General features: G+C 38.9%; 2 protein-coding genes across 2 annotated transcripts; both read left to right on the top strand.

Annotated features, from left to right (window-relative positions):
• Window positions 1–661: 661 nt before the first annotated feature.
• mogat2 (monoacylglycerol O-acyltransferase 2) lies at window positions 662–10576 on the top strand. Its single transcript, XM_062433381.1, has 6 exons — window positions 662–1071; window positions 1923–2101; window positions 8426–8630; window positions 8819–8993; window positions 9297–9496; window positions 9946–10576. Exons 1-6 carry the CDS (start codon window positions 978–980, stop codon window positions 10098–10100), a joined length of 1008 nt encoding a protein of 335 aa, XP_062289365.1. The 5' UTR covers window positions 662–977; the 3' UTR covers window positions 10101–10576.
• A 5168-nt stretch (window positions 10577–15744) lies between these two features.
• On the top strand, window positions 15745–26316 carry dgat2 (diacylglycerol O-acyltransferase 2). Its single transcript, XM_062433078.1, has 8 exons — window positions 15745–16053; window positions 17635–17763; window positions 18011–18118; window positions 18625–18695; window positions 21354–21558; window positions 21856–22030; window positions 24130–24332; window positions 24622–26316. Exons 1-8 carry the CDS (start codon window positions 16014–16016, stop codon window positions 24774–24776), a joined length of 1086 nt encoding a protein of 361 aa, XP_062289062.1. The 5' UTR covers window positions 15745–16013; the 3' UTR covers window positions 24777–26316.
• Window positions 26317–26694: the final 378 nt, after the last annotated feature.

Raw genomic sequence — 26694 nt, 5'->3', positions numbered from 1 at the left:
ATCACTTTTAAACATTAAAACATTCCCCCCTTTTTTAAAGCTGCATTCACTTTGCAAGTGGGTGAAGGGTGTAATAACTGACTGACTGAGAGAGGTTTCAACAATCAAATTGTTAGTGAGATAATTAAAGTAGATAATCCTTGAATAAATTAATAATTTATGAAGATGTAATCAAAGCAAAAGCAAAGCAGCATGACAATCAAACACAGTGGCTCTGGCAAATGTCAATCTAACAGAAGCTGATGAGGAAAATGGATGAAAAGATAAAGAAGACAAAAAGACTGAGAGGTGTTTTTACATTGACTCGATTAGTGATGGTTGGCTCCTCCACTATCTCCTGCTATCTGTTTTCCTTCTTCATAAACACCTCAGAGAACCTTTTACTGTGTTTTACTTAACTATACTCAACACACCTTCATTATGGACTGAGATACAAGGCTGTACTAAACTTTAAGTGAGTATTACCTTCATTTAAAAGTTTTTCATTCAAGGCTGATAATGACTTTTAAGGAATGTGTCAAACCTCTACTGATGACCTTTATCACTCTCATCACCCTGGAGCAGTTTTATGATTGCACAACCAGCTGCGGCTTCCTTTACAACTTTAAAGACCAACACATCATACAGTCATGCCGTGAGTGCCTGCCTTCCATGCGGTGAATGACATTAAAAAAAAGAAAAAAAGTAAAGTCAACATAAAAAGGCCTTTGACATTCTCCACTTCCCCTTTTTGTATGACTTGAATGTTTGAATGGTGTGCTCTGTGTTTCAGCAGCTCCTTACTCACAGGGTTAAAGGTCTGATGAGGTAGATATGGATTGACAAATCAAACCTTATATTGAGTTTCTGAGATAACACTGTCAATAGGAGGTAATGGTGGAAAGGTGAAAGGGCAGACTTTGGACTCACTCCACAACTTGTCTTCTTTGCCAGCGGCTGCAGCGCCTCGGTTTTGTCTCTCTCTGCTCGTGGAAAACATGAAGATTGATTTCGCTCCAGCCGACGTGCCCATCCAAAGGAGGCTGCAGACGGCCGCGGTGGGGCAGTGGGTCTTCTCCTTCCTTGGACTGGGTGAGTGTGTATGTTTATATGTGTGTGTGTGTGTGTGTGTGGGGGGGGGGGTGTGTGTATAGTTGAGTGCACTGGACATATCAGGAAATAGGGATGATACTGACCCAAGACCTACAAATCTGCTGCAGTTAGTTCCTCATTTCTTCACAGTAAATGCTAAAACATCTTGAGCTACAGCTGATCTTGGGTAAAGTGAGTAAATATGAGAAGAAGCAAATTACTGACCACTGTATGGCCAGGAGAGGGAGCCATGCAGGACATGACCAGAGCTGATCTGGTCAGTAAGGTCAAATAGATCATATATTCTTTAAAAACAGACTTTCAATCATTCTTTTCAATCAAGCCTGAATCTAAGTCCACTTATTGTAATGATTAAACTCTGAAAGTCAGGTGCTGTATATGATTCCCAGAGGTACTACTGTACTGTGTACTTTAAATAATCCAAAACCTATCAGATTATCAGAGGTGAAAACTGATGATCTAATAGAAAACACATTATACTAGGTAGCAGTAAAATCTCTAATGGTGATGCAATCATCTGAGTCTGTCAACTCAGGCTCACTTTATTGCACTAAAATAGAACGATTCATATGCTTTAACATGCAAACTTGACACCATTCATCCACAGCATGTCTGCTATCAGTAACCAGCCGAGGCAGACTCCCACTACCATTCATAAAATGTATAAAGCCTTGCATACATGATCCTGTAGTAACCATTCATGTAGTGTCTGATGCATTTTTTATGCCAGACAGAAACAGAACGGATGGTTGGAGGTTGTCTAATGCATTTATTTACAGTGTGCTTGCTGCTCACCACACAAATTCCACTGCTTGTCTTTCTCCCCTCAGCACCAACATGCATCTTCCTGTTCTTTTACCTGCTGTTCACACGGTTCTGGTTGATCAGCGTGCTGTACACCGTCTGGTGGTTCTTTGACTATGACACTCCTTCACGGGGAGGCCGCAGGATACCTTTCGTGTGTGGCCTCAAACTATGGGATTACATGCGGGATTATTTCCCCGTCAAGGTGAGATGTAAACAGTTGTAAAACGGTTGATATGCGAGGCCCACATGTATATTGTATATGCACAACACCTCCCCTGAGCGCCCTAAAGTCCATGTAAGGTGGGATGGAATTTACCTCTGCAGGTCTCTCTGCTAGTTAATTTTTATCTAATCTTTAATCTCCAGCTACATACGAGCAGTTGCTTTATCTCTGTCCTTGGCAGCAAATGGACCACTCACGGATGACGCCCCTCAGTTCCCATATAGTCATGTGCTGTATATGTGCACATATCTTCCCAAAAACATTTGAGATGTCTGATTGAACACGATGCTGCAGGCTGTGTCTATGTTTATCTGCTCCGATTTAAATCATTTTCACTGAAAATACAAATGGACTCTAAGATAATATGACAACCAGGATTAGAGTGCATATAAGACGCAGTGCCAAATATGTGAAGTGTAAATAGACATTTAGAAAATATTCTGTTTTTATAATTAAGTCAGTACACTTGAGTGATTTGCATACAAAAAAATAAAACTTTAATGGTCCATTTGTTGTTGCATTAAAGGAATAGTCTGCATTTTTGCAAGGCTTTCAAAGGAGCAGGAGGAAATAGCTAGCCTGGCTTTGTTGCAGTTATTAATGTTTTATAGAGGGTTATGTGCTAGACTATTATTAACATCCTGGAATCTTCTAGTCATTGTCATAAAATTGTGTACTGATATCCATACTGCCCAGAAGATGAATCCTCATGATTTTAGTGACCCCCTGATTATTTTGGCACCACAATCAGATGAACATTTTTAATTTTGTCAATATTTGAGTTTTTTACCAAATACTTGCCAATCTATCAGTGTCAGCTGCACTTTGGATTTTAGCAACATTAGCAAGGTAATATGCTAAACATATGGTGAACATGGGAAACATGGTACACCTTATACCTGCTTAACATCAGCATGTTGGCACTGTCATAGTGAGCTTGTTGGTATACCGACATCAGCATTCAGCTCAGAGCTCCATTGTGCAGACAGCATCACAGCAGGACTATAGACTCTTAATCTTGTTTACCTTTGGACAGACCCCTAACTGGTCCCCCTAGATGAAGAGTGCTATCAATCTTCATCAATTCTATTCATTCCTCTATCCACATTGAGTGTCTAAGCATAGAGGACATTGTATCGCTGCACAGATTGTAAATCCCCCTGAGGCAAATTTGTGATTTATTATATTTGGCTTTACAAATAAACATTGACTTGACTCTTTCTTAGCTATTGGCAAGAAAACAAATAAGCTTTTTTCCCAAGATGCAAAACTATTCCTTTAATCTAATAGCAGCACAGTTCCTTTCTCTTTTACAGCCATATCTTTATTAATATATATTTTTAAGTGCTTCCAACAGCAAAGAAACAAAGATAACAGAATGCAAAGAACAATAAATTGAAAACCATATATAATCAGTAAATATAAGTGAAATTAAAATAAATATAATTGGAAAAAAATACAAAAACAAGTGAAATTCTGTTTTACACAGGGGCTTCCCCTATTGATACATCATGGTTTGCGTGTTCCCTTTCATTATTTGCACATCGTAGTTAATCTAAAAGATAAAGTTCACATAGAGCTGACCAATCAAGCATTAACAAGAGTGAGTTCAGGTGACTGCAGAGGACCACTAACATTTATACCGTGTCCATCACATTCATCAAATTACTCCATATTGTCCATATATTCTATAAAAGGAGCACAACTGTTTTCAAAAAATGAGTTTTACCTTTAATGATACAAGTATTTCTTTCTTGAGGTAAAGTTGTAGACAGACCTTTAATCCAGTTAATGATTTTGGTTTACTGATCGTATTCCAATAGAGTGACATAACCCTTGTATAATCTCCCTCCAAAACTGTTTAACTTTGTCGCGTTCCCAAACACGGTATAAAAAAAGGAGTTAAATAAAAAGGTGCCCTGCTAGAGATTTACTCTGGCTGCTCACCAGAAGCTGCTGCAAACCAGAAATAGTCAGTGTTGAGCTGAATTAAGCTGGAGAACACAGAAAGCACACCCATGCTGAGAAGAAAATAAATCACATAACTGTAACATTCAAGTGACCATGAAACGTCTGCTAGAAACTGGACACTACACACAATATACTTTATTCAGTGATCCTGGGTCAATACATCTAACTCATTCCCAGTGTTGTGCAGGTTCCCATAAAAAAACTGACTCTGCAGGTTCAGCATTGAAATTCAACACATCATTTGGAAGCACAGTATACTTACTGTCTGGCAGCCTCTTGTGTCCCTCTAGTGGTCATGCATGATTACTACACATACATGACTGGAGGTACATTTATATTACTGGCTTTTTTTTTAAATCATGAAAATCCATTTTATATCAGATTGTCTTTACTGTTAGATGTTGGGTGTAAGATTTATTTTAACCTTGAAAAATGTCTGGCGAGCACCTCGTCTGAGGAAATGAAAAAAAGAACAACATCCCCTGCTGACAAAAACACCACATTACACGGGTCCCCATCTTACCCCCGAGGCAAGACTGATACTTTGGACTGTGCTGATAAGTGAGAGTGCAACAACAACACAAGGTCAACAGCATTTTAAAACATAGACCATATAAGTGCTGCTACGAACCATTTGGTTTATTAATCAGATATCTATTTTATGATTGTTTTAAAGATGAAACAGATTGAGTTGAGTTAATTGATAAACAGACATGCATTTAATTTCACATAAGATCTTACATTGAGTTTATCATATACTTTTAAAAAGTCCACTAGGTCAGAATATGTTTCCCTCAGATATTTAGACTCATTAGTGTCAGTCATAAGTTTACATTAACTAACCTTTACATCTATAAATGATAACAGTGTATATTGACTGAACTAATTAAAGACCCCAATCACCTAGTATACAGTAGACCAAGGTCCAAAATGTGCATTTTATATACAGAAAAAAAGGGGAAAGCAACCGATTTTAAATCCTAATCATGATTCTTCATTTATATACTTTTAAAAACCTGCTTTACAGTCGACTAGAACAGCTGTAGGGGAAAATAGCACAAGAGGTGAAAATACATGAGCTATAAAACCTCAAAATATCTAATAATAAAAGTCAAGATGAGTGATGATAAGGCAGTTACAGCAGTGAGGACCATAAAAGCAGAACCATATAATAATAAAAGCCAGGAGAAGACTGGTACAGAAGTAATAATAACAGTCATAATACATTAAGTAACACATACAATAACAAAAAAAGTATGTAAAATAAACTCATTATATAATGCAGCACTACAGACTACAGAAGAAGAAAAAAAAGCACACCTGACACCTGACTCAGCTATAATTGATCAGTATAAGATTTATATTTTGTTTTTCTTGGGTGTTGATATTCGACCCTCCTCTGCATCCCTGTAATGACACGATTCAAGACAATTAAACATGACCAACAACATTATGGGAGGAAATAAATGGGGATAACGTGCAAATAACGAGGGGCAATTCACTTGCTGGAATTGCAGCGATGTCATACTTTAATTGGTTTTCAATCAGCACTAATTAGGGTTCGTCTTCTTTTAAACTACATAGCAAGTTAGTGGAGTTTCTGCTTTGGAGGGACCAAGAATTTAATCATATCTTACATGTATACCAGACAGACTATAATTTGTACTCTCTTCACTCTGAAAAGATAGGATAAATACAAGTTAAGTCATTTCCAAGTATAAAAACCTCCAAAATTCCAAACACCAATCTCACGTATCCAGTACAGAGTGAATCATGTCCAATGTCATCTGACTTGTATGCCATGTTAAGTCTGAAACAAAGATTCAATGTACGGCTGAAGAGAAGCAGTGTGTTTGAGAAAGCCTAATTAGTTTCATTGGTGTGTCCTTCACCACCATTTCTAATTACAGCATCATCAGATCAGACAACAGACTCAGCAGCTGACGTGTAATAGAAACACATTCACGCAATTTGAATTTGACTCATTTCGGTGAATCAGACTTATGACCACTAAATGTCTCACGTTGCTGGAGTTGAAATGTCATCATGTTACACAGGGTCACTCTGAGCAGATATCAATACATCACAACGTGTTTTAAAAAATGACATGAAATGCACTCATTTGCTCCCTTGCTTAGATACTGTTGTCATGTTTATGCATTACATATGAAGCTCCAGACAGCCAAGAGACAGTTAGGTTAGTATAGCTAGAAACAGGGAGAAGAAGCTAGTTTTGCTCTGTCTAAAGGAAATAAAATCCACCACAAACGAGATATAACATCTTATTTAGTGAGCTTTATAGGTGCTGATCTTCTCATCCAAGCTAGTAAGCATATTTCTAAAAAAGAAACATCAAACTATTCCTTTAAAATAAATTCATTTTAGAGAAATACAAATGACACACATACTGTACAGTAGATGGATTTTGAGAAAAATACAGTAACTCTGGTAAATTTGTAGAAAAATTGGCTTAAAATTTGTTGGACCAGAGGAGGGCTTTGGGTTGGGTTTTTTTTTGGGGGGGGGAGGTTTAAACACTGCACTTTCTTAAGTTTGTTATCCTGGATCTACTGTACCAGCCAAAGCTTTGGATACACCTTCCCATTCCCCATTCCATACTTCGATGAAGAAGTGTATTTAGTGTGTCCTCACCAAAAAAGTCAAGTGAAACTCTGTATTGGGGGTCTTTGATCCGCCGAATGTTTGCCGATTAGAAACATCATGTCTCGGCAGAGAAAATAGGACATGCTATGGTGACAAGGACGCAGGAGAACTCTGTGATTGGTCAATAGCAGACTGTTATTTTGTTTATAAACAGGTTTGAGGCTTATTAGTGGAACTAGAGCCAATGATTAACTTTGTGAGGGGCCACCATCCGCAAACACACAAAAGAATGTACTAGCTTTGGGAATGTCCAATGTCATGACTTGCTTTTACAAATCACATCCCAAATGTGACCAGCTATAAGAAAATAGCATTGTATCAACACTGGGTATATTTAATCACTCTTGTTTAGTAAGAAAGTACAGTAACTCTTGTTTGAAAGTCAAAAAAGTAATACAAGTTAAAAATAAAATAAAAATAACAAGCGAAATGAACTAAAAAATATAAGAAAATGTGTGAAATCCTGTCTTCGACGCAGCATATTTGTCGCTGAGAAGGCAGCATAGCCTCCAGATAAAGGGTTTAAATGTTACCTTAACAGCACTGTGGCCTTGAAATACTAATCTCACACACAGATACACACGGTGAGGGAAGCACATTTGTTTTGTTTTTTTACACGAGGGCACAATGCTCGCCCTACGCTGCAAAACAAACCACAGAACATGACTCTTGACACAGACCTTTAGTGCCTCCCAGTATATCCTCAATAATATAATCACGTAAACAACGCTCCATAGGTGAGATAACTTATCGTTTACAGTTGATGGTCAAGAATCATTATTTCCGACAATACGGAGAAATATTACTCAATGGTCATGGATTTATGACTCGCCCTATGGCTTCTTTAAGATAACGATCACATTATCTGACATAGTTCATTTGGACCTTTTAGAGTTTATCACTACTGTAAGTAAACAAATGACTCTCTAATCAATACTTCCTGACTCTAATGATCAACCTGGGTGACACTGCTGTAGAGGAATATTTCTGAAGTATAGAATTTCACTGTACATACAAAGATGGTACAACATCCTCACAGACAAGCCAAAGGCACCATGTGCATATCACTCTGTATACACTGGCTTCTGTAGCTGTGTGTGTTTTTGCATTAGACAAACACAGCCTTGATCCATGGTTTGACCAGGAAGTTATACTACTGAGAATTCAAATATACCATATGGACATGAAATACTGTGAAATAGAGTATATGTTGATTTATATTATGATGCCTCAGATGTATCATTTAAAAAAATCTGACATCAGAAAGATGGTGCATAAAAAGAAAAATGCAGGATTGTGCAAAAATTGTCTTCAAAAAGAGTGAAGCAGTCATGGGCAGTAACAGTTGGATGGTTGGACAGTAAAAAGGGATTCTAGGGGCACACATTTGGCAGTTCGACGTGTTTTCGGACAGTTTGCAGAGGTCTGTGAGGAGGGACAGGAAGGGATGAGTGAAGGGTCAAAGACTGTGTTGAAACTGGGCTAGTACAGCACATGTTTGGGCAGCAGCCAGGTGAACACTGCCAGCTCTTTTAGCAAGATCTATATGATTTGCAGTAAAATGTTCTACACGATTAACCTGTGGTGGTGCCTACATTTTAAATCCAACATATATTTGCACATATGGATCTATATTCAATGGCATTTTTTTGTGTGGACTTTTTACAGTTGGTGAAGACAGCTGACCTGGACCCCAGGCAGAACTACATACTTGGCTTCCATCCACATGGCGTGCTGGTGGCAGGAGCCTTTACCAACTTCTGCACCTACGCCACAGGCTTCAGACAGCTGTATCCCGGACTTAGAAGCTACCTGCTCATGTTGCCCCTTTGGTTCAAATCCCCATTCTTCAGAGACTACATCATGTGTGCAGGTTGGGGCCAGGGACCTATCAGTCAGATTCCCCCAGTATCTCTCCCATCCAAATGAGTAGACAGAATAAAGATTTTGCCCTTGCAGTAAATACATGCTCGATTTTACAGCAATCACATCTAACAATGATCTAAAGTACTTACATTGATTGTTCTGTATCATTACTTCTTTTCTTTTGCAACACTGCAGGTCTGATTCCTTCTGACAAAGAGAGCGCCAGTTACCCGCTCCGCAAGAAGGGTGGCGGTAACGCTGTTGTGATAGCAGTCGGTGGGGCCCCAGAGGCTCTTGATGCCCACCCTGGAACCTACAATGTTCTCTTGGCTCAGAAGAAAGGTTTCATCAAGATGGCCATGGAGCACGGGTAAGAGCAGAGAGCCCTGAGGATAGAGGAACATTTTCCGTTCAATACAACTTATTCTCAGAGGTCTTGTGGCTTATCGAAAGGATTGTGTCCATCTATTTATTTAAGGTTTCTTGCGGCTTGAGTATGGCCTCTTGAAACAGAGGCTTATTCAAGTCCCTCACATGGAATTTCCTGGGAAAGCACATAGTCTGTTATGAGATCGATCCAGAATGAGACACAGATGTAAAACATTTCAAATACTGGGCGATATTAGTTAATGAATTAAACAAAAAAACCTTTCCCTTTATGAAACTTTTGCAGTGCTCACCTGGTGCCAGTCTTCTCCTTCGGTGAGAACGAAGTGTTCGATCAAATAGAAAATCAAAGAGGGACCTGGCTTCGATGGACACAGGAACGACTGCAAAGGATCATGGGTATCTCTCTGCCTCTCTTCCATGCGCGTGGAATTTTTCAGTACTCCTTTGGTCTCATGCCCTACAGAAAACCCATCAGTACAATCGGTGAGTATACCTCTGCTCATGTGACAGGTTACAATCTGCAGTTCGATTGCTTCAGCACTGATTGCTTTAATCTAAGGATTATGTGCAATCGTGTCAATTACAGTTAACACACCCTGCAGTAAATAAAACAGTGGATACCTTCCTTGCTTGAGAGTTTGTCTGTCTGGCAGAAACTCAAGGTACATTAGAACTGCGCCCCTGCTTATGTATTTCACAACCAGCTGTTGATTTTGGCCTCTCATGTCAATTGGCAAAGCGAGTTTCAGTGAACGTGAGCATGAGTCAGATAAAGCGCTGGATTTAGCCAGAAGAAGAAGGTAGAGATGTGGCCTAACATATATTATGGCTGTGTACCAACCTAATAAACAGACCTCTAATGACATCAAATAGAAGGTATTGCAAATCACTAAGTCCACTGACTCAGACTGTTTTTTCATGTCTCTGTGCAGTCGGAAAGCCAATTAATGTGGAGAAGAATGAGACGCCAACGGCCGAGGACCTTGATGCACTCCACCAGCTGTACATGGACGAACTCAGCAATCTGTTTGAGGAGCACAAGGGCAACTACGGAGTGGACAAGGACACACACCTGAACTTTGTGTAAACCAGACTGATAGAGGATGGAGTGGATTTGAATGGCTATTTATTTCTAAAACTTAGATGCTGCAGGTTCAGATAAATACAGCTTTTGATTGGCTCCTTAAACCAAACTTTGCTCTGGCATGTTAATAAAAAACAAGCTGTTATTGGTTGATCAATAAGACTAAGTGCTATAACTGTTTATTAAAGGTGGGATTCAACTATTAAAGGAAAGCACATCTTCATATAAAAGTGTGTTCATTCAGACTGTCTGGCAATTTTCATGAGTGTGGGAAATTGAAACACTAATGACTTTTGGCATTGATTACTACAGTCAAGTTTTCGTCACTTAGTCTCCCAGTTTAGGCATCTGTCTGGGGTTTTGGATGTTGTGTAAGACCTGACACTTTCAAAACAGAGTCATGGGTTGAATTTGGTTGCAACACCATATGGAGACACTGTAAAAAAAACAAAACAAAAAAAAACACGTCAAGTACCAATTGCTACCAACATGGAAAATAAAAATATTGTATATACAACTGACTCTGACTTTTCATTCTCATCCTGTGATATATCTCAACATTTACTGGTGCAAAGTTTTATAGAGACATTCATGGTTTCTGGACAATTTATCCAAATTAATTTAGTGCTAACTTTTCCTCTGATGACACCAACAACCCAACTACTATTAGGCAGATTATCATAAAATTTGGTGCAGATATTCATATCCCCTTTAGGATAAAGCGTAATTGGTTTGGTGATGCGTCATCTTTTCATCTTACACCGTCATCATCATCATCATCATCATCATCATCAGGTCAATATTTTAGATTTGCAGAAGTACCTGCAAACATGATACCATTCTCATCTTCCTCAGCTGTGCTTTGTGTTTAATGCTAATGTGAAAATGTTAGCATGCTAACATCAATGAACATGATCAACATTGCACCTGCTTTACATCACTATGTCAGCATTGCCATTGGAAGAATGTTAGAATTTAGCTCAAATTCCCAGTATGGTTTGGATTTTCTCATCTCACTTTTGGCAAGAATGAGAATAAGTGTTAATGTGTGTTGAACTATTCCCTTAATATTGACCTTGCTTTGTTATTAATTAAGACAGAGATAGTAATATAAAGCTGTAAAACCAAATGAGAACACACACTTAGATCCTTTATTAATAATCTTTATCATAATTACTGACTGATATGTGCACTCTGATCAGTCTCCCTTAGACATTAATTGTCTAATATCTAGGAGACTTTATGACAACTAATGTAGATCAAACATGTTAATTACATTTAGTACGTGTCACATTGATCCTTTTATTAGATCTAAGTACCGCACAAAGTCAAGAGCCTGATTTTTTGATCATGTTCCCAAATGATAAGACTGTCTGTGAACTTTGGCAGACACTTTTTTATGAGATGGCAGGGTTCTGATATTTCCAAATGAAATGGGTGGCTGAGTGGACAATGCACTGATCCTTTCAACACAGTCTGGGCATGATCTGTGGTGTATGTGCGCGTGTGTGTGTGTCTATGTGTGTGTGTCTATGTGTGTGTGTGTGTGTGTGTTGGGCTGATAAAAATGCTGACTAAAAGAACATACTTACAGCAGTACTGTGATGCAAAAGAGACAAATAATTGGAATGTTGTAATGAATGTTACATTTGAGAATAAAAATCGAGTACGTATGAAGGTGAAAGACAGAGATTAGGATAGAGAAGGAAAGTGACCTTAACCTGATGATGTGAAAGCATTTTAAACCAGCTAAAACTATCATTTGTTGGTGTGCAAGAATAATTTCATGCAGTTAATTGCATTCATATATTTGATAATAACATTTTGTCAGTATAAAAAGATGAGTAGATTCTGACTCTTTAGGCAGATTCGTCATTGGGTGGTTGTGAGAGAGTCAGGGAAACAGCTTATTGACTTATTTTTGAAGAAAGGGGTTAAAGTACAGAAGGATCCATGCTCTGTGTTAACTGGATCATTTAGCTCATATCTTATCTTTGTTTTCTTCTTAAAAGAACAAAACAAAGACTTCCGGTTCCCTGAGTCATTAGAAATATATATATATATAGCCTACAAATATAACAACAGTGGCTTTTATTATTAATCACACACTTTTAACAAAGAGAAGTTGTAATATGACTACAGATATAATTGCTTATTGAGTATCTATGGAAAGGAAGCATGCCTGATAACGGGTATCTGCTCTACAGATACACAGCATGGATTATATAAGAGCATGGAACAATAACACATGTAAACAGGTTGGATTAATTGAGGTATTGCATAATATATAAAGAAGTCAGTGAAAAGTAGACTTGAACTGAACATTTGAACACATCACATCCTAAAAAAAACCCCTTTACAATCTTTGTCAGAATAAACATTTGAATCAGAAATAACCGAATAAAAGAACAAATGATATTAACAGTAGAGACTTATGTAAAATCGAAAGGTTATATCACTGAATACTTTTATCATCTGATGTCCCAAACTGTTAGATTGAGACATTTCTCAACAGTGGGCTCATGCCAAGGACTGTATGATTGATTTTTATCCAAAAAAAGTTTTGATTCCTGGCCCTTGACCCACCAGATATGTGCTATCAGTTCAACTTTTTAGAATGAACTGCATAAGTACAAGTAAGTACAAAGTGCAAAAGATTTTTTTTTTTTACACTAGACTAGATAAAATATTTAATTTGCTGAAATCATAGGTCTCAAGGACAGACTGGGGCTGTCCATTTATTGGTTCGTTTTGCACTTTTTTGTAAATATGCTGTTGCTGTTGCTATGCTATTATGTGGTGTCAGACTTCCAGGGTTCAGGGTTTATGTTAGATGTTAAATATTCATACTGGACTCATTTTTGTGTCTGTTTCTGTAGATGTAATCTTGACTTGATGTGATATGGTACATTTAGACCTGAGATTTGAGGATGAGATACCCAGTGGTGAAAAGTAACCAAGTACATTTTCTCAAATACTGTACTTGAGTGCAGTTTTGAGTTACTTGTACTTTACTTGAGCATTTACAATTCATGCTCTAAAGTAGAATATTATACTTTTTACTCGACTCCACTTATTTGACAGCTGGAGTTACTGGCAACTTTCCAGATGAAGATTTTACATTAAAAAAAAAACATGATAAAGATTAAACCTGTGCTGCCCAACCTTTTGGCTTGTGATCTCTAACAAACAGGCAGTGTAAGGTTGGTGGCCCTTATCACATTTCACATGTCTGTGAGCTTTTTTGCAATTCCACCAGAGATTTCCCCTTTAAAATTGTCAAATGGTTTCATTTAAAAAACAGCTTTGAGGAGGTAAAACTTGTGACTATTTCACAATAAAAAGCTAATTTTGTGTAGCAGAATGTTGGTTTTTGCCCTTTCCTACTCCATTAATCATCTCACAAGCTCAGATTTATCTTTAGGGTGGTCTGACCCCTTGGTTGGCTCACACTGGACTAAACTACCCAAAACTAGCTCCACCTCAGCCAGCTAGAACAGTAAAGTACTACATAGGCTTTGATGCATCAGTATTAATCTAATTAAGTAATGTTGATAATATATCAGTCACAGGGGACATTTTTCTGCAGAAATGCACTTTAACTTACACTAAACTTACACTAAACTTCAGTACATAAGTGGACTTTTAAATGCAGGACTTAAAGGATCTGAATAATTCTCCCACCTTTAATCATGCCTCTTGATTTACCAGTAGTCATTGTAGCCATTAGTCCTGCATCCACCTCCAACAAGTCCTGGCTTGGTGAGTATCTCACTGTGCCAGCTGGCAGACTCAGTCCCTGTTGGACCACTGGATTTACCTGCAAGCTCGAGATTGGCAGCCTGTGTAGAATTAACACAATGTAACTCACAGCCCCCCCCCACCATGCCCAGAGGCCAAGAGGGCATGACTGTTCAGTGCAACAAATGTTACAAATCTGACAAGCTCTCAATTGCAATATGCTCTGATCATATACAGTAGCAAGCCCAATGCTGAGGAAAGAGCAATTAGTTACATTTGATGCATTGGCACTGAACATGGGTCAGGTGGGCAGTAGTGAACTGTGTTGCAATGTGTTCATAAAGTAGTTAGAAATATGATCAAGTAATAAGTTCTAAGGGAACATAAAGTGATACCATTGGACAACTTGGGCAACTGCAGCCAGAAGATGTTGCCGAGCATGGTTCAAACTAGGACCATCAAACTGATGAGGTGAAGACCATAAAACAACAGGGAACTCCCAGAAAACTCCCGCACTCCCTGGTATAAGGACCTCTGAACTGAAATAAATACATAAATGAATGAATAAATGAATGAATAAGTAACTGGCTTCAGAAGTGTTGCCCCGAGGGAGCAGATGGTCAGCAAGGAGCTCAGTTGGGAGAAAGAGAAAAAGGGGTACCATCAGAGCTGGATAGAAAACTAAAAGAAAGGAAAGATCAAATGATACTGGAGGGCAGAGTACAATTGAGTCACAGAGTTGTGAGAGGTGGAGAATGGTGGGATCACAGAGACCTGGGAGAAGGAGACTAAAGATATTAAAGTTATCATTGACAAGACTTTCATGGCCTTCAACACAGAGTGGGAAACTGGTGGACTGTGAGACAGGAGGGCGTCGCCACAGAGCTGAAAACTCTGGAGGAGGACTTTCACCTAGAGAAAATAATCAACCCGCTTTTTCCTCTGCCACCCCTTCCCCATGATTTTGGTACACTGAAGAAGACCCTGTTCATGTACAAGTATACCAACAATCTGGAAATATCTTAACAACAGATTTATGTAAAATATTCAACTCTTCTTAGCCCTGATCGTGCAATGAAAAGTTGAATTGATTCCATGTCTGTACTCTAAGCCTGTGGTTCTCAAAGTGGGGGTCTGGGGACACCCAGGGGTCCTTGAGAGGGTCACAGGGGGTCTCCATCAAAAAGGGAAAAAAATGAATTTTTAACAAGTAACACATTGATAGAATGACAATTTTGGCAATGGATTTCATGGGGTCCGTGGTCAACTTTGTGTCAGTGTAGGGGTCAAGGATGTGAACATGTTTAAGAACCAATGCTCTAGGTGAAAGGGAGGGTCATATAATAATATTAATAACACTGAGGAGGGTCTTGTTTTTTGAACAAATGACATGTAAGATTCAGGCCCTCTCCCCAGCACTATCATTTTTGTACTGCCCCTTGTTCTCAGTCCCTACAGACCGCCAATGGAAAACATAACATTAACAAGAAAGACAAATACAAAAAACAAGTATTAACCCAAATAACCATATCCTTATAAGAAAATATATGTTTTACAATGATTCCAAAGCCGAAAAAATATTATACAGTCTGTCACACGCACAATATTAACCTATTGTCAAATTAGAATAATCTGATCTACTTTCAAAATTCTGACATTATAAATATCGAGTTGTTGGATTATTAAAATATGCCTTTTCATTTATGACAGAAACACAGCTGACATGTATCTCCATTTAACCGAAAAACTGAGGCTTACACCTGATGTATAGGTAAGGGGGGGTGGGGGGGGCAGCAGGAATGGTCAATAAGTGTTGGATGTTTTTCACAGTTCATCCACGTGACATGCGCCCTTAAATACAGAGAGCGAGGCTCAGCAGCCCACACACCGTTTCTCCCTGCTGCCCACCTGCAGACGTAAGTGTAGTGAGAACGCCTTGAGGTCTGCAGAGCTCCTCAGGATCATTACTAAAACATTTTTCTGTTCACTTGTCTCAGTCTGAGGCTCCTCCCAGCAGTGATTAAATGCCCGCTCCGCGCTTCAGTCTGTGCAGTTGAAAGCAGTCATGACAGAGGAGCTGTAGAGTTGGACTTCTATCATCCTGACAGCAAGTTGACAAAACAACAATCTGAGCTCTTCTTTTCGGGCACCTTCACCATCCAAGAAGCCTCAACTATGAAGACCATTCTTGCTGCATACTCAGGCTTCCTCAAAGGTAAGAGAGCTCGAATATTGTTGGATCAAGCTGCAGCAAGCAAACACACACGAGTGGTCAAACAAATTCGGGAGCAGTCAACATGCCCGTTTTTTTTTATCTGTCAAGCGTTGTGATCTTAGTAAAACACGTTTTTTTTTTTTTTAAAGGAAGCCTTAAAACAACACAATATCATCATTATTAGGATTAAAACAGTAAGATTTTTAGAGGGATACAGCAGATCTTTCAATTGGGGGTTCATTACAATTTAAAAAGTCACTGTAAAATTGAAAGAAAAATCCAAACTCCTTGTAAAAAAAAAAGGTGTCAAACATCACTATTAATATTGAGGATTATATACCTTGAAGATACTGTAATTTCAAGTGATGGTACAAAAGATGGAACAGGCTTTACAATAAAGTGAGGGGAGAGACATTTACTTCTCATTTTCACAATCTTTGATTTGTGGTCTGTGGCTTTTTCATTTGCAACCTGATTTTTCAAATGTTAAAGTTTTTCTGCAGTTGATATAGTTTAAAATTTAGACTAATTAAAAATTAATTGTGACTGGAAAATTGAGTGTTTTCGCCTGTGGAAATGAACATTTGTACCTGTTCTGCATGTGCTACATGGTTTGATGATGCAACCTCGTCCTGTCAAGTTCTGCCTTACTGAGAAAGTGACGATTTTCTTCTCTGTTAGAACAGAAATTCCTGCTTTTAATTCACAAATATAAAAAGTGTCAATGCATTGATAATGATGACAGCTCAGTAAACACATCAACATCTGTCAAAGTTGCTGTTGAAGTGGGGTGTGCATCTGGAGATGAGTCCCGCAGTGCGGTAAGGCTCCGTGTAGTAACTCCTACACCCAGTGGAGCTTACTCCCTCAACATTTAAGTCATCTACCAGTCTAACACACACCAGTAAGAGAAAGTCATCTTTTAGAAAGATAAAGCACATGGTCCACCTGTTTGCTTAACCTGTAGTACAAGATAGTGTTTGTGTACCCCTCTCTCTGATGACCACTTTGACCTGTAGTGGGCAGGTTTAGCTATGAACTGGTCAAATCTGTCGCTCTCCATCAGTCGCTGGCACAGCCTCAAGCAGTGATGGTCCTAAGGAGTCATAGAATCATAGTTTACAGGTATTACCACCGGCAGCTTGCTGCTGGGTTATTTTCAGTGTGCGCAGATGGGATTAGAAGCCAGTGTTTTCCTAGAGGGGAGAGATCTTCTTATTGGCTCTCTCTAAAGTGCTATGAGCGCTTTAGAGGGAGCCTCATATGTCTGTTGCTTTTATGCTTCTGCCTTTCATACGGTCTCATCACATGTCGCTGCAAGGGTTTGCTTACATGGACTTGTGACTGAAAAGTGCTAGTGGGTAACTGAGGCCGTGGGTCTGCGCTCGGCCGAGGCAGACCGATGAAGGGCAGATTGGTTGTATCATCCTCACTGTGTTCTAGGAATGTTCACACTGGCTCTTGGAAAGTATTATTAGGACTACATCTTTTCACTGGATTTATTACCATGTGCTCCTTTTTTCAACATGGATATTTGATAGCTTTGATTAAACTTATTTTTCCTTTTTTTTTGATCTCCAGGTACAGGCTCCAGCATCCTCTCTGCCCTGCAGGACGTTCCCTCTGGCTTTTGGCCCTGCAGATCCAAGATGGAAAAACATCTTCAGGTCATCTCCGTGCTACAGTGGGTCATCACCTTCTTAACATTGGGTAAGAGAGAGTGAGTGTGTATGTATAGGGGGCTGCTGTGTGTTTAATTTAAGCTGAAAGCATAGAAACCTAGAAGACTTAGCTTGTAGTCTCATTAGTCTCATAATAAGGAGGTCAGATCACTAAGCTGTACACATACTTGTTAATGACTCCTGGGCTTTCTTTCACCTGATTTGCCTTTAACAGCATATTTTAGCCTTTAATTGCATTTAGATATGATTGTATCTTCTCCCCTCTCTCCCTCCAGGTGCATGTTGCACCGTGCTGTTGATCTACATGTTCTGCACTGACTGCTGGCTTATCGCTGCCATTTACACCGCCTGGCTCATCATTGACTGGAACACCCCGAAACAAGGTAATACATTAAAAATGTCAATTAAAAACACAGTTTATAAGTCAGAATTTTGCATCTAAAAATGTTACAGTGGTTGATAATTACATGTGAGGGTTAAAATGTCTAATAATGTGACAGCACATGAATGAAAGCACTGAAATGATTTGGATATCAGCATAACAGCTGGCAACTGAATGCTGTAGGACTTAACTCTGTTATTTAAGCATTGTGTAACATATTCTGTAATAATTAGCACAAGATTTATTTTATATGTGATTTATAGAGCTGAAGGGAGTTGTATGTAGTGTCATTTATTTTTTAATAAAAGTAACATTTGCTGGTTCATGCTTTCTCAAATATGAGAATTTGAATGAGGAACTGTTTTGTTTTAGTAAAATAAAACACTTTTTAGACTAAATAATGAATCAGTTATTCGACAATGATAATCAACAGCTGTAGTTTTGATGTTCTGAGTTGTAAAAGAGTATTATTATTATTATTTTTTTAATCTGTATTTTTGTCCTCAGGCGGCAGGAGATCCTCTTGGGTGAGGAACTGGACAGTATGGAGATATTTCCGAGACTACTTCCCAGTGAGGGTAAGTCATTTTGCCAGTGTATTGGTGCACCAGTGCTAAAATACTGTATCCAGCCCCAACCTTGACAACTCAAGAGCAGAGTTTCAAAAGGGAAGCAACCTGTAAAAGAAGATGAACCTTGGAAACCTGCTCAGCTTTTGTGCCATTTTTGCTGACTTTGCACAAAAAAAAAAGTAGACTTATGTCTGATATCTCCTGCTGATGGAAGTCACTATTATATGATTTTCAGCTCGTTCATTGATTTCCAGTCATGCAGCGGGTTGTCATTATAGATAAGTTTATCAGGGGTTGATCGGGTATCAGCTGGCAGCTCCATGCTGTTCCTTGTCCCGCGTTGATTATGATGAGGGTTTGACGTTCGTTGGGAGTTTTAGACTTTGTCCCACCTGATAGGCCAAGAAACAGCTTGTTTTTTCTGTCCGTTTCATATTTTAGATGAGAGGATATTCATGGTCCAGGCTAAAGGGGAGAGCGTCATTGCATGCTCACACAAGCGCACACACACAACCACACACACTGCATGTAGGGAGGGGAAGTAAAGTAACTGTGTATGACTACTGCTGAAAAAGACAAGTCTTTTTTTTCAGTCAGTAGTCATAGGACATTACTGAATCATCACTTTTATACAGACAGATATGTGAACAAACTTTTTACTTTTTAATCCCCCCCCCCCCTCACTTCTCAGAATACTAATGAAACAGGCTTTCATACAGCTTGTGTGATTCCCTCAATTCTTCATGTAATGTTTTACCTGTGATATCAAAGCAAATATCAACGATTGACTGTGTTTCAGTGCTTGACACCAACTCAGTGATCACTTCACTCCTTTTTAGATGAGCTTATCTACTGTATACAGAGCAGAAGCTAAAGTGCTGACTCATTTAAGGAGGGGAATTTTAAGTCCTGCCTTGTCCAGATGAACTTTGGCTGCCACATTGATCTGATCTGATTTGTGTCATGTAGTCGTGTGTGGTCGTGTGTGGACCTGTGGACCAATGTAGGTTGATGAGATCATCCTTTTGCCAACCAGACGTTTGGTGCCAGCTGGCTCTCGTGTGTCACTTTACGAAATTTTAATATTGCTGAAAGACATCTTCAGTGTTGAAATATTAGTAACTGGCTACTGACATATTCTGATGTCTTTGTTCGGAAGTTCATGTCTGGTAGCGGGTCAGTTAAAGGTGCATTACGTGGGTGTTTTACTGTCCCACAGTTCAAAAGAACCAGAATATACTGTAACTGCAAGGGAATTGATTTGTTATAGGGGGAGAGTTCTCTATTGTGAACAAATGACTATTATTCATATGAGTTGGAAGCCTTCTGGACAAAGTTCAATCAAGACTTAAAATTGACCTGAGGACTGTTGGAAGTCGGGTTACATGAAGGTCTGTATAAGTCTCAACACTAAAGACAAAGACTCCTCTGTAATATTAGTGCTTATTTGTAATAAGCAGTGAATCTAGTCTAACCTCGATCACTTTACTTTCTCCTCTAACTATACTAAGTGTTAAATGTCTGCAGTCACATCTGCCATGCCAGCCAGGTGGAGTCCTGTGGCACTATGGGAATCGTGAATGTGATCTCATTTGCTGATGTGGTTATGTAACAGCTGTGTTTGACTAGCTCCCGACTGAGCTTTGTGTACACATTGTGATGGATCTAAGTCTACAGCGCAGATCAGAGCGGTTACATTTTCTAATGAGATTCTTCTTCAGTGTTACAACTTCAATGTGAAACAATGTAAACTTAGACTTTTAATGACAGGGTTAAAGTAATGCTGAATGTTGTACTTTATTGCTGCCAATCTGATCAGGTGCACAAGATGTGTACTAGGTCATTATTTTATGGCTGCACTTTTGCAGACAGAGTACAGTCATGTTGAGTTTGAGCTGATAAGGATGTCCTTGTTCTACTAAAACACAAGCTGTGTCCTAAATCCATACTGAATACTAACTCTAAGCAGGAATGTCTCTGCGTTGTAAAAATTATCATCACATATATATTCATACAAATACATACTCATGCATGCAGTGAAAGGGGTAGCTATGTATTTATAGACTGAACATGTCATAAAGCAGGGGGGGGGGGGGGGGGGGGGGGGGGGTATTTGGCCATTTGGCCATTTGGCCATTTGGCCATTGGTCAGACAAAGAAATAGAAGTGGAAATGTAACATTGGGCTTAAGGAAAATGTTATTAGTATTTTTCACATTTTATAGTCCAAAAAATGAATAATGATGAATAATTGGCAGATTAAAAAAAAAATTGTTAGTGGGAGCCTTATATCCTGCTTTGTTGGTATAAAAAGGTAAAATATGTAGATGGCCTAAATACTAAGTGCAAAACATAGTATAATATAAAGATTCTTATAATTATAATAGGTTTATTTGCACAGCACTTCAAAAACACTGTACAAATCAGCAGACAACAACCAGTAAAACATCAGGCATAAAATCAGTCTTCACTATAGTGTTTACTGTATACAATACTATACATTGTGTTTAGTATGGAATTAGGACACATAGCCTCTGTTCTCAAGCCTTTTATCCATAAAGCTCACTAACGTGGCTCTCTCATATTAGATGTTCCTGAGGTAACAGTGTCCCCCTCATATGGAAATCAGCCTCATACTGGTCCTCTTTGTGCTATTGTCCTTCAGCTCATTAAAACCCACAACTTGCTGCCCAGCCGGAACTACATATTTGGCTACCATCCCCACGGCATCTTCTGTTTCGGTGCTTTCTGCAACTTTGGGACCGAGGCCACGGGCTTCTCCAAGAAATTCCCAGGCATCAAGCCCTCCCTGGCCACCCTGGCGGGCAACTTCCGCATGCCCGTCCTTCGCGACTACCTGATGTCTGGAGGTGAGATGATTTGACGAGCCGTGGGGTCTTACTTGAGTGATAACTCTGTCTGTTTGAGACCTTTGAACAGACCTTTGTACTATTGCACAGCTGAAATGGCTTTTGTTTACTTGAAGCAGCTGATTTATAGAGCTTTACATGTTCTGTTCTGAGGGGCTGTTTGCTCTTAAAGCTTCATTTTTGCCCATAGAACCCTCATAGGATTTGATTTTGGTCTGTCTTGTTGTCTTATGCAGATATATATCGAAACTTCAATTCTAATCATACTCTTTCCACATCTTTTTTTCTTCCTCTCAGGTATCTGCCCGGTGAACAAGCACTCTATTGACTACCTGCTGTCTCGAAACGGGACAGGAAACGCTGTGGTCATCGTCGTTGGAGGAGCGGCAGAGTCTCTGCACTGTGCACCAGGCATGAATTCCGTCACCCTGAAGAACCGTAAAGGCTTCGTGAGATTGGCCCTAAAGAAAGGGTAAGCTTGAGCACACAACATCCCAAAAAACAAGGACACGTGCAGTAACGGCGACTAAACATAGCCTTGACGCAATCTGTTTTTAACATGGAAATGTCACTCTCAGGGCTGCAGTGATTTGGAATAAATAAAACCTGCAGATTATTACTCGCAGAAAGGTTAAAACTACCTCACAGAGAACATTACCAAATCTGTTATGAATGTGCAGTGTTTTCCCTCGTGAAGCTTTGAACTCCTCGTGGCATTCAGTACCATTTTGGACAGACTGTGTGTGGGCATCGAGTCCCTTTTAATCACTATAACAAACTGTACTATGATGGGAAGTGGTCCAGGTTTGTCTTGCAAACCCAGACAAGCCTGATTCGCTCTCAAATATAGCTGAGGATTATAACTGTGTACACCTTTTTCCAAAGAAGCTTACAGTGTGTTAGAAAACACATAGAGCTATGCAAAACTTCACTCATAGGCTAGCATGAATGTAAGCTGAAATAAGCCCAGGCTGTGAGTTGAGGCCACAGTGGGTCTAACTCCTGGAACTTTTATAGCTGGGTGTTGATGCCAAAGCCAATTGAATAATTCTAGTCAAGTGGTTTTGTAAGGACGATTGAGTAAAAAGTCCAAAAAAAAGCTATGTAACCAAACATGTAACCAAAAAAGGCCTTCATTTATTTCACCTCATCCAAAGTAGATGAGTTTACAGTACACTGAATTTTCTGGTTGCAGTCTTAAAATCTGCTGTGCAGATGGCAAGTGGTATAGAATAATGTTTTTAACTCAGGACTCCACAAGGGTCACAAGCAACAAGAACTACAAAATTGCTCCACAAAATTATGTTTATTTTATGGGATATTTATCTTTTTCTTATTTCTTGTAAAATACTGTATACTTGTATCTATCCAGGCTTTGAAATTGTGGAATATACTAAAAGTATTTAAATAAAATAGTCTCAGTAAAAATCACTCGTGTGCTCAGAGCTAATAGAAATACAGCATATGATATGAGCTCTGATGAGGGATTGTCAGTTGACTGTGCATTGTTTTTTTTAAGGGTCACAAACCAGAGGTTTACAACCACTGGTGTTGACAATGCTCTATGGATAGGTTTAATGAAAAAAGTAAAAACTAAAACATTTAGAGACGTTGAGGCGATATTGAGTTGTAATGTTTGTTTATTTATTGCACATAAAGAAAAAAAATACATAATACAAAAAAAGTAATACATGCAGATTTTTTTTTTAGATTAAGAAAAGCAATAACTAACAGAAGAGAAAATGTGCAGAAGGAGCCAATAAAAGCCATCCTATGGTGAGACATACAACATAAAAACTTTAGAGTAAAGAAATACAGACAAATACATACAAAAGCTACAAAAACTATAACAAAAAAAACTAAGGTGTTATAAGTGTAACAAAAAAAATGAATGAAATGATTTGAACTATTTACTCTGAACAGGTCAAATGTTACATTTCAGGCTTGGCTACTGACAATGTTTCGTGACTGCTTTAATCTTTTCATGTACTGTATTTAGCCAAGACAAAAACTATTTTACTCAACTAACTGTTGACTAATAATGAATCTGACTATCAATTCAAAAATGAGAAATGTCTACGCTTTCGCAACTTGAGGTTAAGTCATTCAGCCTACGTGACGAGTGAGCTTAACTATTTCACGATGGTTAGCACATTTCATACAAGCCTTGACAAAACCAACTCCCTCTGGATTTCTTTGTTTTTTTTTGTTTTGCAACTTCAGCCAGCTGGGCAGTGATGTCGTAGTCTCATAGCCTGACTTATCTCCACACTTAATGTAATGCTATACCAACACGATGTGGAGACCTTTGTATTAAATCAAAACCATTCAGTTCTGGATGGTCGCTGATATGTCACGTATTAAACCAAGCCTTTTAGTGAGATAGTTGTTTGCACAGCCGTTGGATTTCACAGATATGGCAGTATGTAATAATAGGCTATTTAAATAATGATATGACAAGTCTGTTAAGTTTGTTTAAGGTGGGAAAGTGTAAAGAGGTACCTCAGATGACCCCTATGCCAATTAGGATCTTATCATTGTTTCATTCTTTTCATTCCTTTGCTCCCTCAGGTCTGACTTGGTTCCAGTGTATTCCTTTGGAGAAAACGATGCCTACAAACAGGTGATCTTCGAGGAGGGGACCTGGTGGAGAGCTGTCCAAAGGAGGTTACAGAAAATCTTAGGCTTCGCCCCGTGCGTTTTCCATGGATGCGGCCTCATCTTTGGCAACTCTTGGGGCATCGTACCATATTGCAAGCCCATCACCACCATAGGCAAGTTCATCTCCTAATATTTGGTTTGAGTGTACTTCCAGATTTGAAGAAGTACAGATTAGGATTATCTTTTAAAAATGTCAACAATCCCAAAAATCTGCTATTACAGTTCAGTTTATTACAGGACAGTGACCGACAAACAGTTAAAATATTAACAGAACACAAAGTCAATATTTGCTCTGTCTGACCATAGGAATGTATTAATGGTTAACACTGAAGGTTCTGATCATTTCAACTTAAGTTTCTTTTGATTAACCCTTTGTTCTTCTTCTTGTCTTTTTAAATATAGTCGGGGAGCCAATCACAGTGCCAAAAATTGAAGATCCAACTGAGGACATAGTGGATCTGTACCATGCAATGTATATCAAGTCCCTACAGTGCCTTTTTGACAAGTACAAGACCCGCTTTGGCCTGAAAGAGAGTGATGTCCTGTACATCCAGTGAACGAACAAAGGGCCCCCCCCCGTGGAAGCTCTGAACATGGAGAACTGTGGTAGAATCTTCAGACCCCTCCGCCCCCCCTTCCCCTCCCTGTCATCGTCCAATCTTGGTGCCCGGTTTGGATTATCTCTGGACTACAAACTCTACACATGAGCATGTTTTGCTAAAGAAACCTTTGCTTTCTGCGTTGTCACACACACACACACACACACACACACACACACACACACACAAACACACACACACACACACACACACACACACACACACACACACACACACACACACACATTCACACACATACGCACGCACACACGCACACAGCCATGGTTCCTTCTCAGGAAACGATAGGCTTGAAGAAATAGTGGCCTCTCCCTGCTGTTGTCACCAGGTTAAACAGTCTTGGTTGGACCAACAGACAGGTTACACTGCATTCCACATCAAAACATGTGCCTTTTGTGTCTATTTTCATTTATTTTTAAATGACGGCATCAAGTTTGGGCTGTCTTATCAGTGCAGAGGGGGGTGAGCTCCACTAGATGGAGCTGGAAGGTAACATCCAGGACGTAAAAAGAAGTGCCAATATTTTCTCGAACTCATGTAATTCTCCCCAAGCTCTGTAAGATCCTATAATATGCTAAACGCACAAACAATGCAATTAAAAGATAGTAACTTTATTAATGGGATAATGAGCCCAAAGGTTAATTGAGCCAAAGAACTATGTTGTCCTCACATGTGTTTCTACTGCATGTAAGCTGACTCAGTGGATTCATATTGTGCACGGCCAACGCACAGTCCATGTGTGCCTGTGATTGTATAATGCCATAAAGTATTAATTGTATTCTGCAGAGAGGAAAAAAAGCCTGTTTTAGTGCTTATCTCTAAATGAATATTTCTGAAGCACTTTTTTTATTGCTGATTACCTTCTGAGGGTTTTTTTTGTCTAAAGAAAATGCCTTTTGATATGAGAATGATCCCAAATCAGCCATTGTGCTGCTTGGCTTGATTTTCCTTTCTTGTCCTACTGGTGTCCAGGTCTGGATGGGTTTGTCTTCTCTATGCAGTGAAAACTACAGCAGTCACTTGTATGTTCAAGTGTTCTGGGAAGTTTTCAGCTGCAGTTGAAGAAGATGGAGTAGTTTTGTGGGTGAAAATCCTGATGTTTGATGATTCCAGAGTACTGTGTCTCTCTTTGTATCCATGCCAAAGGTGATAATTGAAAAAGGAAGGAATTACAGTAGGTATTGCCTTATTTGCTGGTAATATATATATATGAGGGTGTCATTACTTATTTAAAATAAGTGTATGTGGGTGTGGGATATATACTGGGAATTATCAAAATAAGTGAGTTGGTGTCATGTTGTGAAGGTGGATGGTGAAGAATTTCCAGTTTCACCATGGTGACTTGATATAAAGAGCAGTGTAATCCCTGTGCAATAAATTTGCAAGCAATAAACACAGCGAGACCTGTCTATATGATGAATGACATCATCATTTGCCTGCCTATATTTAAATTAAACTTTTGTATGTTTTCAGAAGGAAATGTGTGTGTATTGTGTCTTGTTTTTGAACACTTTTCATCCAAGAGGTTCTATACTTATTATACTTCATTGTGAGGATTAACTCTTGAGTCCTTACCATACAAATGTATCCATAAGTAGCTGCAAATCTGCTAAAACATTTTATATAATACTAACCATTTTATATATGGAGAATATTATGTATTTGTGTCATCATTCCATCGAATAGAAATATTCCAGGTGACTTTATTCAATACACATTTATACCCAAATTAGTTCTGACATTTATTGCACAGTATAGGTTTATATTAAAGGGCTCAAAAGCAGGTGAGTGAGGCTTGATAACAGCAGTACTGAAACTGGTAGTGATGCAAGAAGTGAGACTCTTTACTTCAGTAAGT

Source organism: Scomber scombrus, chromosome 14 (assembly GCF_963691925.1).
Source record: "Scomber scombrus chromosome 14, fScoSco1.1, whole genome shotgun sequence".
NCBI classification, from domain to species: Eukaryota; Metazoa; Chordata; class Actinopteri; order Scombriformes; family Scombridae; genus Scomber; species Scomber scombrus.
Note: the sequence above shows the minus strand (reverse complement) of the source record. Positions and strands in the feature narration are given on the sequence as shown.

Coding starts and splice junctions, on each gene's coding strand:
- mogat2 (XM_062433381.1), top strand. CDS start 978: ATGAAGATTGATTTCGCTCCAGCCGACGTGCCCATCCAAAGGAGGCTG. Junction 1,072..1,922: donor CTTCTCCTTCCTTGGACTGG/GTGAGTGTGTAT, acceptor TTCTCCCCTCAG/CACCAACATGCATCTTCCTG. Junction 9,497..9,945: donor AAAACCCATCAGTACAATCG/GTGAGTATACCT, acceptor GTCTCTGTGCAG/TCGGAAAGCCAATTAATGTG.
- dgat2 (XM_062433078.1), top strand. CDS start 16,014: ATGAAGACCATTCTTGCTGCATACTCAGGCTTCCTCAAAG. Junction 18,119..18,624: donor CTGGAACACCCCGAAACAAG/GTAATACATTAA, acceptor TTTTGTCCTCAG/GCGGCAGGAGATCCTCTTGG. Junction 18,696..21,353: donor GAGACTACTTCCCAGTGAGG/GTAAGTCATTTT, acceptor ATTGTCCTTCAG/CTCATTAAAACCCACAACTT.